At 45.7% G+C, this 19,711-nt stretch overlaps 1 protein-coding gene across 1 annotated transcript in view; it reads left to right on the forward strand.

The window, feature by feature from the left end:
* The window catches only part of LOC110502669 (transient receptor potential cation channel subfamily M member 1), a 129,784-nt gene that overhangs the window by 76,932 nt on the left and 33,141 nt on the right, over positions 1–19,711 (forward strand). Inside the window, 13 exon segments of the mRNA XM_036934561.1 lie at positions 207–307; positions 894–1,073; positions 1,217–1,351; positions 1,645–1,695; positions 1,854–1,994; positions 3,615–3,644; positions 3,866–4,149; positions 5,664–5,892; positions 12,306–12,425; positions 16,125–16,247; positions 17,656–17,784; positions 18,258–18,509; positions 19,451–19,625. Of these exon segments, the coding sequence (XP_036790456.1) occupies positions 207–307; positions 894–1,073; positions 1,217–1,351; positions 1,645–1,695; positions 1,854–1,994; positions 3,615–3,644; positions 3,866–4,149; positions 5,664–5,892; positions 12,306–12,425; positions 16,125–16,247; positions 17,656–17,784; positions 18,258–18,509; positions 19,451–19,625 (1,950 nt within the window).

The raw sequence follows: 19,711 nt of genomic DNA on the forward strand, positions 1-19,711 counted from the left end.
TTGTGTTTTTAACTCTGTGGGTGTTAACATCACTAAGGAGATGTTTTCTATGTACTTACTTACTTTTCTGTTTTAAAACAGAATTCCATAACTGCCCTGTGAAGTCATGGCACACAGTTCTTCAGTGTATAGCAGATGTGATGTCCTGTGAGTTGCTAGGCATCGAGGCCTCTACCAATGACAGTGTCTATGTTGTGTACTCACAGGAACCAACGCCTCTGCGCCGGACCAGCTGAGTCTAGCTCTGGCCTGGAACAGAGTGGACATAGCACGCAACCAGATCTTTGTCTACGGTCACCATCTACCAGTGAGTCATTCACCAGGCTACCCTGCAGTCCACTTGTAGTCCACTTATGGTTGCAAAATCCAGAAACCCCAGGTGGATAATTTAAGCATGCAATTCAGAATACTCTAAACAGCATTTCTGGAAAATAAGAATGTTGGGAAGGTTACAGGAATGTTGCAACCCTGGCTAAGACCACCTCATCTGTTGCTGTTCAGAGAAAACACCATACAAACCTGCCATGAAGCATCACCTTTACATGTACAGTATTAACAGGAAGGATGTCAGACCGCACTAACTGAAATGATTTTTGATACAGACAGACACACAGGTTTAACGGCAGAGATCTAGGAACATCCTGAACAGCAGATCATAACCTGCCGTAATATGATCCCTATATGATCCAATAGGTACAGTGATCACACCAGGGTATTAAGGCTTTGTAAGGACCCTCTATATTCCTATTAAATCACCATTTAAGGAATTGGAGGAATTGAACATTTCCCCTCATCTTTCTGGATAAAGAAGATTAATCCTACTAGTTGATTATGAACATGAACACAAAAACCAATCCCGTTTTAATGAAAATGAACCACCCCTCCTCCCCCAGCCTGCCAGTGCCCTAGCTAACAGCAGTGGTACCGTAGCCACTACCACAGAGAGGCCGAAGAGTCCAGCCGCTGCCCCCAGGAACAAGGCCAAGGCCCGGGGGAAAAAGGGGAAGGGAGGGAAGGCCAAGCCTGAACCACCAGAGGAGACTGACCCTAGGAAGATAGAACTAATGCGATGGGTAAGACCTGAGTTGGCCCGGTGCTTAACATTTTATACTGCTTGAGTACTTGGACTTTCTATGGAATATTAGCTCTGAAATACCATGAGCACCGGCATCTAAATTGAAAGAGTAGTGGCACCACTCATGAATGTGTCTCCCAGGTGAACTCTCTGGAGCAGGCCATGATGGATGCCTTGGTGCTGGACAGGGTGGACTTTGTCAAGCTGCTGATAGAGAACGGCGTCAACATCCACCACTTCCTCACCATTCCTCGCCTGGAGGAGCTGTACAACACGGTGAGAGAGAGAGAGAGAGAGAGAGAGACAGACAGACAGACAGACAGACAGACAGACAGACAGACAGACAGACAGACAGACAGACAGACAGACAGACAGACAGACAGACAGACAGACAGACAGACAGACAGACAGATCATAACGTCCACCATTTCTCGTCTGGAGGAGCTGTACAACACTTTTAGATGAGACAAGACCACGCTAATGTAGAGACTTGCCCTGAATCCCAAATCAACCCCATATCCAGTTGTAGGGTTATTCATATTGAACAACTTTCTCTTCCTAACACACAGAGACTGGGTCCTGCTAACACGTTGCATGTTGTGGTGAGAGATGTCAAGAAGGTAAGATGATCTCTCTGATTCATGGAACCTATTCTTCCTCATTCAACATTATTTGTCCTGTTTCAGCTGAGTTAAACTGTGGTTTGTGCTGTTACAGCCAGGTGTGTAATCAGGGATTACAGAAATGTCATCTGTGAATATAATCTGTGGTGTTCCAGGGCAACCTCCCGCCAGACTACCAGATCACTCTGATTGACATTGGTCTGGTGATGGAGTACCTGATGGGTGGGGCTTACCGCTGTAACTACACCAGGAAGAACTTCAGGGCGCTTTACAACAACCTCTACGGGCTGAAGAGGGTAAGACTAGTTATCTCTATAACAACCTCTATTGGCTGAAGAGGGCAACACTAGTTCACTCTATAACAACCTCTACGGGCTGAAGAGGGCAACACTAGTTCGCTCTATAACTACCTCAACGGGCTGAAGAGGGTGAGACTAGTTAGCTCTATAACAACCTGTGTTGACTGAAGAGGGCAAGACTAGTTAGCTCTATAACAATCTGTATTGATCGAAGAGGACAAGACTAGTTCACTCTGTCTCAACCTGTATTGACCGAAGAGGACGAGTAGTTACCGCTGTAACAATCTGTATTGACCGAAGAGGACAAGACTAGTTAGCTCTATAACAATCTGTATTGACCGAAGAGGACAAGACTAGTTAGCTCTATAACAATCTGTATTGACCGAAGAGGACAAGACTAGTTAGCTCTATAACAATCTGTATTGACCGAAGAGGACAAGACCAGTTAGCTCTATAACAACCTGTGTTGACCGAAGAGGACAAGACTAGTTAGCTCTATAACAATCTGTATTGATTGAAGAGGACAAGACTAGTTAGCTCTATAACAATCTGTATTGATTGAAGAGGACAAGACTAGTTCACTCTGTCTCAAACTATATTGACCGAAGAGGACAAGACTAGTTCACTCTGTCTCAACCTGTATTGACCGAAGAGGACAAGACTAGTTAGCTCTATAACAACCTGTGTTGACCGAAGAGGACAAGACTAGTTAGCTCTATAACAATCTTGTATTGACCGAAGAGGACAAGACTAGTTAGCTCTATAACAATCTGTATTGACCGAAGAGGACAAGTCTAGTTAGCTCTATAACAATCTGTATTGATTGAAGAGGACAAGACTAGTTAGCCCTATAACAAGCTGTATTGATTGAAGAGGACAAGACTAGTTAGCTCTATAACAATCTGTATTGATTGAAGAGGACAAGACTAGTTCACTATGTCTCAACCTGTATTGACCGAAGAGGACAAGACTAGTTAGCTCTATAACAATCTGTATTGACCGAAGAGGACAAGACTAGTTAGCTCTATAACAACCTGTGTTGACCGAAGAGGACAAGACTAGTTAGCTCTATAACAATCTGTATTGATTGAAGAGGACAAGACTAGTTAGCGCTATAACAATCTGTATTGACCGAAGAGGACAAGGCTAGTTAGCTCTATAACAATCTGTATATACCGAAGAGGACAAGACTAGTTAGCTCTATAACAATCTGTACTGACCGAAGAGGACAAGACTAGTTCACTCTGTCTCATCCTGTATTGACCGAAGAGGACAAGACTAGTTAGCTCTATAACAACCTGTGTTGACCGAAGAGGACAAGACTAGTTAGCACTATAACAACCTGTATTGACCGAAGAGGACAAGACTAGTTAGCGCTATAACAACCTTTACGGGCTGAAGAGGATAAGACTAGTTAGCGCTATAACAACCTTTACGGGCTGAAGAGGGTAAGACGGGTGACATTAGAAACTAGATCTGAAAACAAACACAGTAGAAAGCCTCACCATGTAACAGACGTGTCTTCATCATGTGATGTTTATGACACGTGTCTTTATCATGTGATGTTATTGACACTTTCTAACATATACCTACCTATCTTCTTCTGGTTGTTTGCAGCCAAAAGCCTTGAAGATGCTGGGGCTGGAGGTAATAGCAAGTCTTTGTTCAATAAATACTGTACATATTTCCATTCAACCATGCTGGAAACGTTATTTTTCTTTACAATGAGAGATGTTAGAGGGTACAGTTCACAAACACAAAACTATTATGAATAAAGTTATGTGCACAACACTATTCTAAAAGTTCCCCTCTGTGCGTTATCTGCCCTAACATCCTCACTTCACCCGTGTCACTTCCTGTGTCACCAGGATGACGAACCGAGGGGAAAGAAGAAGAAAGGGAAGAAGAAGAAAGAGGAGGAGGTAGAGATAGATGTGGACGACCCTGAGGTCTGTCGCTTCACCTACCCCTTCCACGAGCTGATGGTGTGGGCCGTTCTCATGAAGCGCCAGAAGATGGCGCTGTTTCTGTGGCAACGTGGGGAGGAGGCCATGGCCAAGGCTCTGGTGGCCTGTAAGCTATACACAGCCATGGCTAAAGAGTCATCTGAACTGGTGGACGATATCGCCCAGGACCTGGACAACAACTCCAAGTGAGTTCCTGTCTTAAACTTCTCCCAATACTGAGATAGTGGTTCCTGTCTTATACTTCTCCCACTACTGAGATAGTGGTTCCTGTCTTATACTTCTCCCACTACTGAGATAGTGGTTCCTGTATTATACTTCTCCCACTACTGAGATAGTGGTTCCTGTCTTATACTTCTCCCACTACTGAGATAGTGGTTCCTGCATTGTACTTCTCCCACTACTGAGATAGTGGTTCCTGTCTTGTACTTCTCCCACTACTGAGATAGTGGTTCCTGTCTTGTACTTCTCCCACTACTGAGATAGTGGTTCCTGTCTTGTACTTCTCCCACTACTGAGATAGTGGTTCCTGTCTTGTACTTCTCCCACTACTGAGATAGTGGTTCCTGTCTTATACTTCTCCCACTACTGAGATAGTGGTTCCTGCATTGTACTTCTCCCACTACTGAGATAGTGGTTCCTGTCTTGTACTTCTCCCACTACTGAGATAGTGGTTCCTGTCTTGTACTTCTCCCACTACTGAGATAGTGGTTCCTGTCTTGTACTTCTCCCACTACTGAGATAGTGGTTCCTGTCTTGTACTTCTCCCACTACTGAGATAGTGGTTCCTGTCTTGTACTTCTCCCACTACTGAGATAGTGGTTCCTGTCTTGTACTTATCCCACTACTGAGATAGTGGTTCCTGTCTTGTACTTCTCCCTCTACTTATAGTGGTTCCTGTCTTATACCTCTCCCACTACTGAGATAGTGGTTCCTGTCTTGTACTTCTCCCTCTACTTATAGTGGTTCCTGTCTTATACCTCTCCCACTACTGAGATAGTGGTTCCTGTCTTGTACTTCTCCCACTACTGAGATAGTGGTTCCTGTCTTGTACTTCTCCCACTACTGAGATAGTGGTTCCTGTCTTGTACTTCTCCCTCTACTTATAGTGGTTCCTGTCTTATACCTCTCCCACTACTGAGATAGTGGTTCCTGTCTTGTACTTCTCCCACTACTGAGATAGTGGTTCCTGTCTTGTACTTCTCCCACTACTGAGATAGTGGTTCCTGTCTTGTACTTATCCCACTACTGAGATAGTGGTTCCTGTCTTGTACTTCTCCCACTACTGAGATAGTGGTTCCTGTCTTGTACTTATCCCACTACTGAGATAGTGGTTCCTGTCTTGTACTTCTCCCTCTACTTATAGTGGTTCCTGTCTTATACCTCTCCCACTACTGAGATAGTGGTTCCTCTCTTATACTTCTCCCACTGAGGTAGTGCTTCCTCTTGTGATCATCAGACAGGCAGGTCGTTGTCCCTGATTAAAACGTTACACAATCCCTAAAATAGTTCTACTTTTGCCTCACCTACGGTCTCCTAATTTTCATGGTCCTTCAAGCAAGTTCTTATTTACAATGACGGCATATTTCAACCTATAGTTCCATACACCATTTCCCATTGTGCTTAGTATAGCAAGCCGGATTAAGATCAGATTTTTTAGGCCATATAGCCTTAGTAAAAGGAGATGACTCTTTCTCCACAGGGAGTTTGGCCAGCTTGCCTACGAGCTCCTGGACCAGTCCTATAAGCACGATGAACAGGTGGCCATGAAGCTGCTGACGTATGAGCTGACCAACTGGAGCAACTCTACCTGTCTGAAGCTGGCCGTGGCCGCCAAGCACAGAGACTTCATCGCCCACACCTGCAGTCAGATGCTGCTGACCGACATGTGGATGGGAAATCTGAGAATGGGGAAGAACCCTGGGCTTAAGGTAAATTAACGGAGTTGAATTGGTAAACCTCCCTCCTTAGCTTGACATACCAACACCAGCATCACTGAACTCTAACCCTAACCCCATGAGTTGAGAAACAGACTTTCATGCTGCTTTACTCTTTGCTGTAGAGCAGAAACAACCCCATGAGTTGAGAAACAGACTTTCATGCTGCTTTACTCTTTGCTGTAAAGCAGAAACAACCTGTCACGTAGAGTAGGCCAGAAGGCTAAACTGGATAACCTAACCTCTATCAAAATAAAAAGATGGCGGAGCCGCAAAAGTTCTTCTGTGCAAAGGTGTTTATTTACAAGTGATTCCGGAACAAAAAACAACAGTACTGCCATCAACGTCTACCTTATGGGACAGCTTAAAACAATGCTGCCCCATCCACAGCTCAATCCAAAAAAATGCCCTCCTTAGAGACTGGAAAGAGGCTCCTTTTGTAGGGCTAGCCCCTCCCCTCAGAACAATTAACCCTAATTAATGAATCAATTAACAATACAAACCTACATTTTCCATGAACTAAACATACTAAAGGATATACATTGCAACACGGTTTTAAACAATATCACAACATAACATTTACAACATTACATCACTACTGACAATATCTTTCAATATGCCCATATGCATTAATGAGCCATTTGGGACAGGCACTATAAAGCCAACCCAATTCCCTTAGCTCGGGTCCTTTTCCAGCATACCCGGAAGCTACAGAGATGGAGAGAGAGGAACAGAACAAACAAACAATGCGCTCATCCACAACATTGATAAGTATAATAATTATTGTATCTCTCAAATATGAACATTGACAAGTGTGAAATGCCTGCACCAAGACAGAAGTTAATTTGTGTGTCGACCCACATTGTTAACTTATGGTATAATGGCGCAGGGAGGAGTGATGAATATGTGTGTGCGTTAAAGAACCAAATGCTGCCCGCGGCCAGTGACGGACTTCTACGTCACATTACCTTCCTCCTCTCCTGAAGCGACCATGTTCGGGAGCCTTGATAGGTAGTCCGCAGTAACGTTCTCTTTTCCTGCCTTGTGACGGACACAAAACCTGAAGGGCTGGAGCTCCAGATACCACCTGGTCACACGAGAATTCCGGTCCTTCATGGTCTGGATCCAGGTAAGTGCTCTGTGGTCCGTGTGCAGGTCAAATTCCCTCCCAAGAAGGTAGTAACGGAGGCTATCTAGGGCCCACTTTATAGCCAGGCACTCCTTTTCGATTGTAGAATACCTGGTTTCCCTGGGCAACAGCTTCCGACTCAGGTACAGCACAGGAAGCTCTTCTCTTGGCTCCCCTTGGGCCAGTACAGCTCCAATTCCTACAGCCCCAGGTACTTTGTCTCCTGTTTCGCCCACTCACACTTCAGGAGGTTAAGCGTGAGGCCTGCTTCATGGATCTTCCCCAGGACGCTGCTAAGATGCTGTATGTGCTACTCCCAGGAGTGGCTGTAGATCACCACGTCGTCCAAGTAAGCAGCACAGTAATCGTCACAGTCCTGGAGGACCTTGTCCATCAGCCTCTGGAAAGTCGCAGGGGCCCCATGAAGGCCAAACGGCATGACCTTGAACTGGAACAGGCCCATTGGCGTCCGGAATGCAGTGTAGGCCTTGGATTGTTCATCCAGGGGCACCTGCCAGTACCCTTTGCAGAGATCCAATGTGGTGATGTAATGAGCTCTACCTATTCTCTCCAGTAAGTCGTCAATGCGGGGCATGGGATAGGCATCAAACTGGGAGATGGCATTCACCTTACGGAAGTCCATGCAGACACGCAAAGAGCCATCTTTCTTTGGGACAATGACAATAGGGCTGCTCCATTCACTTGAAGATGGCTCGACAACATCCATCTCTATCATGGTGTGGACCTCTTCCTTGAGGGCTACCACCAGCCTCTCAGGCACACGGTAAGGATGCTGGCGGACAGGGTTCTGGCCAGGTTTCAAACGAATGACGTGTTCCAGGACTTTGGTTCTTCCTGGTCTGACTGAAGAGGGCCGGATACCTGCCAAACAGCTGTTTCAGCTCATCTTGCTTGTCTTCTTCCAGGTGAGCCAGTATGACTTCTGCTCGTTCTTTCCATGCCTCTGTGACCCCATCCGACTCATCCTCTTCTACTCTGCGGACCAGAAAGGACTTTCCTTTGGAGAGTTCCTCTTTCTCCTCCCAGGCCTTGAGAAGGTTCACATGGTAGGTTTGCTTCTTCTTACCCTTGTCCGGGTGCAGCACCTCGTAGGTCACTGGGCCCATCTTCCTCCCGATTAGGTACGGTCCTTGCCATTGCGCAAGGAGCTTGCTGGTAGCCGAGGGAAGGAGGAGCAGGACTTTCTGTCCTGGCTCAAACTCTCTGTGGCGAGCGTGCTGGTCATAGCCTCTCTTCTGGGCCTTCTGGGCTTGCTGAAGGTTTGCTCTAGCTTCCTCTCGGTACCGTTCCAACCTGTCTCGCATCTGGAGGACATACTGGACAATCCCCTGTCCTGAGGTAGCTACTGGGGAACCTTCCCAGCACTTCTTCAGCAGGTCCAGTGGTCCTTGCACTGGCCATCCATAGAGGAGTTCGAATGGCGAGAAACCTGTCGATGCCTGAGGCACCTCCCTGTAAGCAAAAAGCAGAAAGGGTAACCACTTATCCCAGTCTTTACCAGTGTCAGCCACAAACTTCCTCAGCATGTTCTTGAGCGTTTGATTGAATCTCTCTACGAGCCCATCCGTTTGGGGATGGTAGGGAGTAGTCCTCAAGCCTTTAATGCCCAGCTGTCGGTGGAGTTGAACCATCAGTCGCGAGGTGAAGTTTGTCCCTTGGTCCGTCAGGATTTCATCTGGGATTCCTACACGAGAGAAGAGCTGAACAAGAGCACTGATTATTTTTGGAGTGGTTATGGAACGGAGTGGGAAGGCTTCTGGGAACCGGGTGGCATAGTCACAGATCACCAATATATACTTGTAACCTGCACTACTCTTCTCCAAGGGTCCAACAATGTCCATTGCAATTCTCTTGAATGGGGTAGAGATAACTGGCAGTGAACATAGAGGAGCCCGTTCAGACCTACGGACAGCACTGGTTTTCTGGCACGTGGGGCATGATTTGCAGTATTTTTGTACATCAGTATACATGGAGGGCCAAAAGAAACGGGAGCCTAGCCTAAGATAGGTCTTATGTTGCCCTAGATGGCCTGCCCATGGAACTGTATGTGCAAGGTTGAGAACAAGTGGTCTACAGGTAGATGGCACCACCAACTTCCTGCTATCTGCCTCTGACCCAAGGTAGAGTATGTGGTTGTCTACTGTGTAAATCCCCCCACATGAAGATTGACTGTCCCCAGCTAAGGCCTTGTCAAACAAACATTTCAAGGTTGCGTCAGACTTCTGCAGTGTAGCAAAATTTTGTGGAACATCCCATTGCACCTCTAACCCAGACACATCAGCTACAGGTACAGGGGTTCCCACATACTTCTCAAGACGCCGCTGGCGGCGTGACTTTCTGGGCCCTTTGGTTCCCCCCTCGCACAGACTATCACACAAGTCAGGCAGAGGTTGTAAACCAGCTTTGGCCTGGGCACGAGTGACAACTGAACATGCCATCTGAACATCAGACTGGCAAACTGACTGCTCATATAGCTGACCCCCCACACTTCCCAACAGATCAGAGAGTACAGGCACATCCCTCCCCAAAATCATCTCAAAAGGTAGCTTCTCCATTACCCCAACTTTGAGGAGGTATTTCTGACCCTGAATCTCAACTGTGAGCTCAGCTGTGGGCTGCTGTGACTGGTCACCATGGACACATTGGATCAGTGTCTGATGACCATAATCAATGTCATTAACAGGTACATTACCTTTTCTGATCAATGACAGGGAACTGCCGGTGTCAATCATTGCAGTAAGACTTTTACCATTCACTTTTACTTACAGGTACCAAGCATGACCCTTCCCGAGTCTGTCTATTCTGAACACCATCCCCCTCTCTGGGTACATAACAGTAACCTGAGAGCTTGGATTTACGTAGAGGACACATTGAAGCTTTGTGCCCCTGCTGCCGGCAATAAAAACAGGTCAGACCCCTCCCATCAGAGCGAACTGCATGATCCCTTACCTCCCTCCCAGACACATAACCCCCAGAGTTACCTCCACCATCTCTGGCGTTTCTGATGTCCCTTGTGTCTCTGAGACTCCTTGGAGCGGGTGCTGCAGGTTGTGGTGGGCCCCCTTTACGTGCATTTAGGTACTGCAGTGCAAGCTTGGCCGCCATAAGCCCGTCCTTGGGCTCGTGCTCTCGGACCCAGGTTCGAATGTCGTGTGGTAGAACGTGTAGAAGTTGCTCGAGGATGATGACCTCCCCGATTTCGTCCTGTGTCTTCTCCCCCGGTCGAACCCATCGTCGGTAGAGACCCTTGAGGCGGTGGTACGTCTCTGTCGGTGACTCACCCGATGGCGTTGATGCAGCTCTGAAGTGTTGACGGTAGGTTTCCGGTGATATGTCAAACTTCACCAGCAGCGCTTCCTTCAAGCCCTTGTAGACATTGGCCAGCCCCTCATCCATTGCTGTGTAAGCCTCTAAGGCCTTGCCCGTGAGCAATGGGACAAGCCTGCAGGCCCACTCTACCTCAGGCCACTGCCACGTCTTAGCCATGCGCTCAAACCTCAGCAGGTAGTTTTCAATGTCCTCCCCCTGCTGGTATGAGGGCATCTTTGGCTCCTTCCTCAGGAATGCTGGAAGATGGACGTTAACACTGCTGGACTGGTCTCCTGGCGCTGGCCTCATTACTGCTTGGGGTGCCTGCTGTGGAGTTGAAGTCCCTGCTGCATCGAGCCTTTGTCGTCCTGGTGTTGGAAGACCCAATCTTCGGCTCTCACTGACGAGTTCCGCCTGGTGGGGAGCTGTGAGGATAGATTGGCGTAGGCCACGTAACTCCTGCTTGAGGTCTTCGTCCCTCCTCTCAAGGCAGGTGAAAAGTTGCTGAAAAAGGGTTACCATGGTTGGGTGTGGTTCTGGTCCCCCAACTGCTCCTTCAGTCAGCAGCTCACCCAGTTCTGGTTGTCTTTGGCCCCGCGGTCGGGCTCCTAGTTTCTCATACTTGACCTCTTCTTCTCCAGACGATTCCATGGTATTCCACCCCGGTTCAACTTCAGGTACCTTTTCTGACAGTTGCTGCTGTTGCTGAGAACGCAATCCTGTACGCATTCCTTTACCTCTCTTGTTGGAATTCACTGATTTGCGGTACGCCATCCCACCACTGCCACCATATGTCACGTAGAGTAGGCCAGAAGGCTAAACTGGATAACCTAACCTCTATCAAAATAAAAAGATGGCGGAGCCGCAAAAGTTCTTCTGTGCAAAGGTGTTTATTTACAAGTGATTCCGGAACAAAAAACAACAGTACTGCCATCAACGTCTACCTTATGGGACAGCTTAAAACAATGCTGCCCCATCCACAGCTCAATCCAAAAAAATGCCCTCAGAGACTGGAGAGAGGCTCCTTTTGTAGGGCTAGCCCCTCCCCTCAGAACAATTAACCCTAATTAATTAATCAATTAACAATACAAACCTACATTTTCCATGAACTAAACATACTAAAGGATATACATTGCAACACGGTTTTAAACAATATCACAACATAACATTTACAACATTACATCACTACTGACAATATCTTTCAATATGCCCATATGCATTAATGAGCCATTTGGGACAGGCACTATAAAGCCAACCCAATTCCCTTAGCTCGGGTCCTTTTCCAGCATACCCGGAAGCTACAGAGATGGAGAGAGAGGAACAGAACAAACAAACAATGCGCTCATCCACAACATTGATAAGTATAATAATTATTGTATCTCTCAAATATGAACATTGACAAGTGTGAAATGCCTGCACCAAGACAGAAGTTAATTTGTGTGTCGACCCACATTGTTAACTTATGGTATAATGGCGCAGGGAGGAGTGATGAATATGTGTGTGCGTTAAAGAACCAAATGCTGCCCGCGGCCAGTGACGGACTTCTACGTCACACAACCCCATGAGTTCAGAAACAGACTTTCATGCTCCTTTACTCTTTGCTGGAGAACAGAAACAACCCCATAAGTTCAGAAACAGACTTTCATGCTCCTTTACTCTTTGCTGGAGAACAGAAACAACCCCATGAGTTCAGAAACAGACTTTCATGCTCCTTTACTCTTTGCTGGAGAACAGAAACAACCCCATGAGTTCAGAAACAGACTTTCATGCTCCTTTACTCTTTGCTGGAGAACAGAAACAACCCCATGAGTTCAGAAACAGACTGACTTTCATGACCACATGGACAATACCCTTCATATCTATACGGTACAGACAGTTCTGCAGATCTGCTCTGCAAGCTCTTTGGGGTCTGGGCCGGGTTACTGTTTGAGGATTCTTGTCTTTCTAGGTGATTCTGGGCATCATATTCCCTCCATCAATTCTGCTGCTGGTGGACTTCAAAGGAGAAGACCAGTCCTACACAGCTGACTCTGAAGAAGGGAAAGACAAGGACGATGACGCTGGCAAGGTACAGAAGACTCTGGTTGACCAACATATCATAAAATGCTTGTCAGAGTGATGAGATGTTCATCCACAAGACTCTGTTCCTTGAACTTATATTGACAATTTAGTCATTTAGCAGGCGCTCCAGAGTGACCTATCAGCAAAGTCACTACTTGTAACAATTATCTTTTTTTTTATTTAACCTTTATTTATCTAGGCAAGTCAGTTAAGAACAAATTCTTATTTACAATGACGGCCTACCCCGGCCAAACCCAGACGAGTTTGGGGGCCAATTGTGGGCCAATTGTGCACCACCCTATGGGACTCCCAATCAGGGCCGGATGTGATACAGCCTGGATTCGAACCAGGGACTGTAGTGACACCTCTTGCATTGAAAAGCAGTACCTTAGACAGTAGCGCTACTCAGGGGCCCCCAAAAAATACAACAACAAAAAAATTACATCAAACAGATAGAACCATAGCAACAGTGTAAAAGATAGGCCCCTAGTAACAATGTAACCAATTGGCCCATAGTAGCAGGGTAAAATATAGGACCCTAGTAACAGTGTAACAGATATGTCGGTAGTAACAGGATAACAAATAGGACCCAAGTAACAGTGTAACTGATAGGTCCCTAGTAACAGTGTGAAAGATTGGCCCCTAGTAACAGTGTAAAATGTAGGCCCCTAGTAACACTGTAATAGAATGGCCCATAGTAACAGTGTAATATATAGGCCCTCAGTAACAGTTTAACAGATAGGTCGATAGTAACAGGATAAAAGGCTTCAAACTTTTCGAAGAAAAATTAAATGTATTTACATAGTCCTTCGTACATCAGCTGATATCTCAAAGTGCTGTACAGAAACCCAGCCTAAAACCCCCAAACAGCAAGCAATGCAGGTGTAGAAGCACGGTGGCTAGGAAAAACTCCCTAGAAAGGCCAAAACCTAGGAAGAAACCTAAGTCTTATTACATTCAGCCGGGGGGGAACTATTGGATATAAGAGCAACTTCAACTTACAAACATTACGACCAAGAATACGACTTTCCCGAAGTGGATCCTCTGTTTGGACCACCACCAAGGACAATGGATTGGATCCCAGCAGGCGACCCAAAACAACGGCACTGCAGAAGGGACTTCTGGTCAGATTCCGTAGACGGGCACACCACCCACCGCTCCCGAGTACACTACTCGCCAATGTCCAGTCTCTTGACAACAAGGTAGACAAAATTCGAGCAAGGGGTGCCTTCCAGGGAGACATCAGAGATTGTAATATTCTTTGTTTCACAGAAACATGGCTCACTCGGGATACGTTATCAGAGTCGGTACAGCTACCCGGGTTCTTCACGCATCGCTCCGACAGAAACAAACATCTCTCTGGTAAGAAGAAGGGTGCTGTTTTCCTTAAGATTAACGAGTCGTGATGTGATCATAGCAACATACAGGAACTCAAGTCCTTTTGTCCAACACCCTGGATCATTGCTACTCTAATTTCCGAGATACATACAAAGCCCTTCCTCGTCCTCCTTTCGGCAAATCTGACCACAACTCCCTTTTGTTGCTCTCAGCCTATAGACAGAAACTAAAACAGGAAATGCCTGTGCTCAGGTCTGTTCAACACTGGTCTGACCAATCCGATTCCCCGCTTCAAGATCGCTTCGATCAAGTGGACTGGGATATGTTCCAGATTGCCTCAGACAATAACATTGATGAATACGCTGATTCGGTGAGCGAGTTTATTAGCAAGTGCATCAGCAATGTGGTACCCACGGTGACCATTAAAACATTCCCCAACCAGAAACCGTGGATTGATGGCAGCATTCGCGCAAAACTGAAAGCGCGTACCATGGCTTTTAATCATGGCAAGGCGACCGGAAACATGACCAAATACAAACAGTGTAGCTATTCCCTCCGCAAGGCAATCAATCAAGCTAAGCTTCAGTATAGAGACAAAGTAGAGTCTCAATTCCACGGACCAGACATGAGACATATGTGGCAGGGTCAACAGCTGTTCTAACATGCTTCAAGAGGGCCAACATTGTTCCTGTTCCCAAGAAAGCTAAGGTAACTGAGCCAAAACGACTACGGGACGTAGCACTCACTTCCGTCATCATGAAGTGCTTTGAGAGACTCGTCAAGGATCATATCACCTCCACACTACCTGACACCCTAGCCCCATTCCAATTTGCTTACCGCCCCAATAGGTCGACAGACGAACGCAATCACAACCACACTGCACACCTCCCTAATCCATCTGCTCAGCATTTAACACCATAGTACCCTCCAAACTTGCCATTAAGCTCGAGACCCTGGGTCTCAACCCCACCCTGTGCAACTGGATCCTGGACTTTGACGGGCCGCCCCCCAGGTGGTGAGGGTAGGAAACATCTCCACCCCGCTGATCCTCAACACTTTGGCCCAACAAGGGTGTGTTCTCAGCCCTCTCCTGTACTCCCTGTTCACCCATGGCCATGCACGCCTCCAACTCAATCATCAAGTTTGCAGACGACACTACAGTGGTAGGCTTGATTCCCAACAACAAGCAGACAGCCTACAGGGAGGTGAGGGCCCTCGGAGTGTGGTGTCAGGAAAATAACCTCACACTCAACGTCAACAAAATAAAGGAGATGACTGTGGACTTCTGGAAACAGCAGAGGGAGCACACCCCTATCCACATCGACGGGACAGTAGTGGAGAGGGTAGTAAGTTTTAAGTTCCTCGGCTTACATATCACGGACAAACTGAATTGGTCCACCCACACAGACAGCATGGTGAAGAAGGCACAACAGCGCCTCTCAAACCTCAGGAGGCTGAAGAAATTTAGCTTGTCAACAAAAGCACTCAAACCTTTACAGATGCACAATAGAGAGCATCCTGTCGGGCTGTATCACAGCGTGGTACGGTAACTGCTCCGCCCACAACCGTAAGGCTCTCCAGAGGGTAGTGAGGTCTGCACAATGCATCACCGGGGGCAAACTACCTGCCCTCCAGGACACCTACACCACCCGATGTCACAGGAAGGCCAAAAAGATCATCAAGGACAACAACCACCCGAGCCACTGCCTGTTCACCCCGCTATCATCCAGAAGGCGAGGTCAGTACAGGTGCATCAAAGCTGGGACCGAGAGACTGAAAAACAGCTTCTATCTCAAAGCCATCAGACTGTTAAACAGCCATCACTAACATTGAGTGGCTTCTGCCAACATACACACTCAATCTCTAGCCACTTTAATAATTAAATAATTGGATGTAATAAAGTTCTCTAGTCACTTAAACAATGTCACTTTATATAATGTTTACATACCCTACATTACTCATCTCATATGTATATATACTGTACTCTATACCATCTACTGCATCTTGCCTATGCCGTTCGGCCATCGCTCATCCATATATTTATATGTACATATTCTTAATCATTCCTTTACACTTGTAAGGTATTTGTTGTGAAATTTTTAGATTACTTGTTACATACTACTGCACAGTCGGAACTAGAAGCACAAGCATTTTGCTACACTCGCATTAACATCTGCTAACCATGTGTATGCAACCAATAACATTTGATTTGATTTGATAGTAACAGGTAGGCCGATAATAACAGTGTAACAGGTGGGCCGATAGGCCGATAATAACAGAGTAACAGATAGGCCCCTAGTACCAGTGATTCCTGGTGTTATTTTGTATTGATTGATTTATTGGTTGATTGATCAATTTATTGTTTCAGGATGACGTTGTGTCAAGGAAGGGGGATGAAGAGGAGGGCAGCAGTAATGTCAGGAGGAAGCCCATTGGACGGAGGATCTATGAGTTCTATGATGCCCCGTTCACCAAGTTCTGGTTCAACACCGTAAGTATCACTAAAGTAATAAAAGAGTATACAGACCTCCTACCTGATCCTAATAAAACACTAAACAGACCTCCTACCTGATCCTAATAAAACACTAAACAGACCTCCTACCTGATCCTAATAAAACACTAAACAGACCTCCTACCTGATCCTAATAAAACATTAAACAGACCTCCTACCTGATCCTAATAAAACACTAAACTGACCTCCTACCTGATCCTAATAAAACACTAAACAGACCTCCTACCTGATCAAATCAAATCAAATGTATTTATATAGCCCTTCGTATATCAGCTGATATCTCAAAGTGCTGTACGGAAACCCAGCCTAAAACCCCAAACAGCAAGCAATGCAGGTGTAGAAGCACGGTGGCTAGGAAAAACTCCCTAGAAAGGCCAAAACCTAGGAAGAAACCTAGAGAGGAACCAGGCTATGAGGGGTGGCCAGTCCTCTTCTGGCTATGCCGGGTGGAGATTATAACAGAACATGGCCAAGATGTTCAAATGTTCATAAATGACCAGCATTGTCCAATAATAATAAGGCAGAACAGTTGAAACTGGAGCAACAGCACGGCCAGGTGGACTGGGGACAGCAAGGAGTCATCATGTCAGGTAGTCTAGAGGCATGGTCCTAGGGCTCAGGTCCTCCGAGAGAGAGAAAGAAAGAAAGAGAGAGAGAATTAGAGAGAGCACACTTAAATTTACACAGGACACCGAATAGGACAGGATAAGTACTCCAGATATAACAAACGGACCCTAGCCCCCCGACACAAACTACTGGAGCATAAATACTGGATGCTGAGACAGGAGGGGTCAGGAGACACTGTGGCCCAACCGAGGACACCCCAGGACAGGGCCAAACAGGAAGGATATAACCCCACCCACTTTGCCAAAGCACAGCCGCCACACCACTAGAGGGATATCTTCAACCACCAACTTACCATCCGGAGACAAGGCTGAGTTTAGCCCACCAAGATCTCCGCCGCGGCACAACCCAGGGGGGGGGGGGTGCCAACCCGGATCCTGATCCAAATAAAACACTAAACTGACCTCCTACCTGATTCTAATAAAACACTAAACAGACCTCCTACCTGATCCTAATAAAACACTAAACAGACCTACCTGGGCTACCTGATGTCTAGCGGCATGTTGTGTTATGTTATGTGGTCTATCTATTTCTCTGTTAGATCTCCTACCTGGGCTACCTGATGTCTAGCGGCATGTTGTGTTATGTTATGTGGTTTATCTATTTCTCTGTTAGATCTCCTACCTGGGCTACCTGATGTCTAGCGGCATGTTGTGTTATGTCATGTGGTCTATCTATTTCTCTGTTAGATCTCCTACCTGGGCTACCTGATGTCTAGCGGCATGTTGTGTTATGTTATGTGGTTTATCTATTTCTCTGTTAGATCTCCTACCTGGGCTACCTGATGCTGTATAACTACATAATCCTGGTGAAGATGGAGCGATGGCCGTCCATCCAGGAGTGGACCGTCATTGCCTACATCCTAACGCTCGGCTTCGAGAAAGTCAGACAGGTAAATTAGTAGTTTAAGTTTAAGTTCAACGTCAAATTCAAGTAAGCTTGGGGAATTCATTCTCAACTGAAAATAAAATATTCCCAACAATATTGCATCTATAGTGCACTATATACCATCTTACCTCCTATATAAATACGTTATAGGTAATAGGCTATTTCAGATGCAGCTGTACTGTATGTGAGCATTGATTGATGCTTTGTACTTCCTTCATCGACCCTGAAGTCAGACAGGGTGTAGTGTACATCAAGATGCTTCGCTACAGAAATAGGACATCCTACCCCATGCCCGGTTCTGGCTCTGACAAGGCTTACTTACTAACTTCGACCTTAACCCATAGATCCTGATGTCAGAGCTGGGATTACTAACTTTGACCTTGACCCATAGATCCTGATGTCAGAGCCTTACTTTGAATTTGACCCTTAGATCCTGATGTCTGAGCCTGGGTTACTAACTTTGACCTTGACCCATAGATCCTAATGTCAGAGCCTGGGAAGCTGAAGCAGAAGATCAACGTATGGCTGCAAGAGGTCTGGAACATCACTGACCTGGCAGCCATCTCCACCTTCCTGGTTGGCCTTCTGCTGAGGCTGCAGAACGAACCCCTCCTGGGCATCGGACGTGTCATCTACTGCATAGACATCATCTTCTGGTACATCAGGGTGCTCGACATCTTCGGGGTCAACAAGTACCTGGGACCCTATGTCATGATGATTGGGAAAATGGTAACATCATTGATTGATTGATTTTTGTTTGATATTTCAAAGTTAGTAGGCTGCTCCAGAGACAACATTACATACATGAAATATTATAGAGGATAAAACCACAATAAATCCTGAAAGATTATTACTATGGTGGTTTTATAACTTCATCCAGCTGCTTTCTCCTCATCTTACATCACTAATATTCCCCAATCAAAAAGTAGTGTGTCATACAGCACAGGTTACAGGGGGTTAGCCCCCCATACAGAAGATACTCAGTCTGCTTGTCTTGAGGCCTACTACCTCTGAAGATACCAGAGGAGGAAGAGGAGGAGGGTACTGCTCCAAATGTTGAGGACATGTTAGAAACAAAACAAATAATGGCATCCCATTGGCTTAATTACAAATAATTTATTCCAGATGACTGACATTCTATGTTCCAAATTATAATGATTAACATGCTGTGTACCATGTTCTATATTAGAATGATTAACATGCTGTGTTCTTTGTTCTATATTAGAATTATTAACATGCTTTGTTCTATGTTCTATATTAGAATTATTAACATGCTGTGTTCTATGTTCTATATTAGAATTACTGACATGCTGTGTTCTATGTTCTATATTAGAATTACTGACATGCTGTGTTCTATGTTCTATGTTAGAAAGATTAACATGCTGTGTTGTATATTAGAATGATTAACATGCTGTGTTCTATATTAGAATGATTAACATGCTGTGTTGTATATTATAATGATTAACATGCTGTGTTGTATATTAGAACGATTAACATGCTGTGTTGTATATTAGAATGATTAACATGCTGTGTTGTATATTAGAATGATTAACATGCTGTGTTCTATATTAGAATGATTAACATGCTGTGTTCTATATTAGAATGATTAACATGCTGTGTTCTATGTTCTATATTAGAATGATTAACATGCTGTGTTCTATGTTCTGTAGATGATCGACATGCTGTACTTCGTGATAATCATGTTGGTGGTGTTGATGAGTTTCGGGGTGTCGCGGCAGGCCATCTTGCACCCTGATGAGGAGCCAACATGGCGTTTGGCCAGGAACATCTTCTACATGCCCTACTGGATGATCTATGGAGAGGTGTTTGCTGACTCGATCGACCGTAAGACTCAGATTTATAGTAAGATTCTGTTTCCTGTTTCACGGGCAGATGATCTGTCCTGTTTGCCCATGTTTTGATCTGTCCTG

This window comes from Oncorhynchus mykiss, chromosome 2 (assembly GCF_013265735.2).
Source record: "Oncorhynchus mykiss isolate Arlee chromosome 2, USDA_OmykA_1.1, whole genome shotgun sequence".
NCBI classification, from domain to species: Eukaryota; Metazoa; Chordata; class Actinopteri; order Salmoniformes; family Salmonidae; genus Oncorhynchus; species Oncorhynchus mykiss.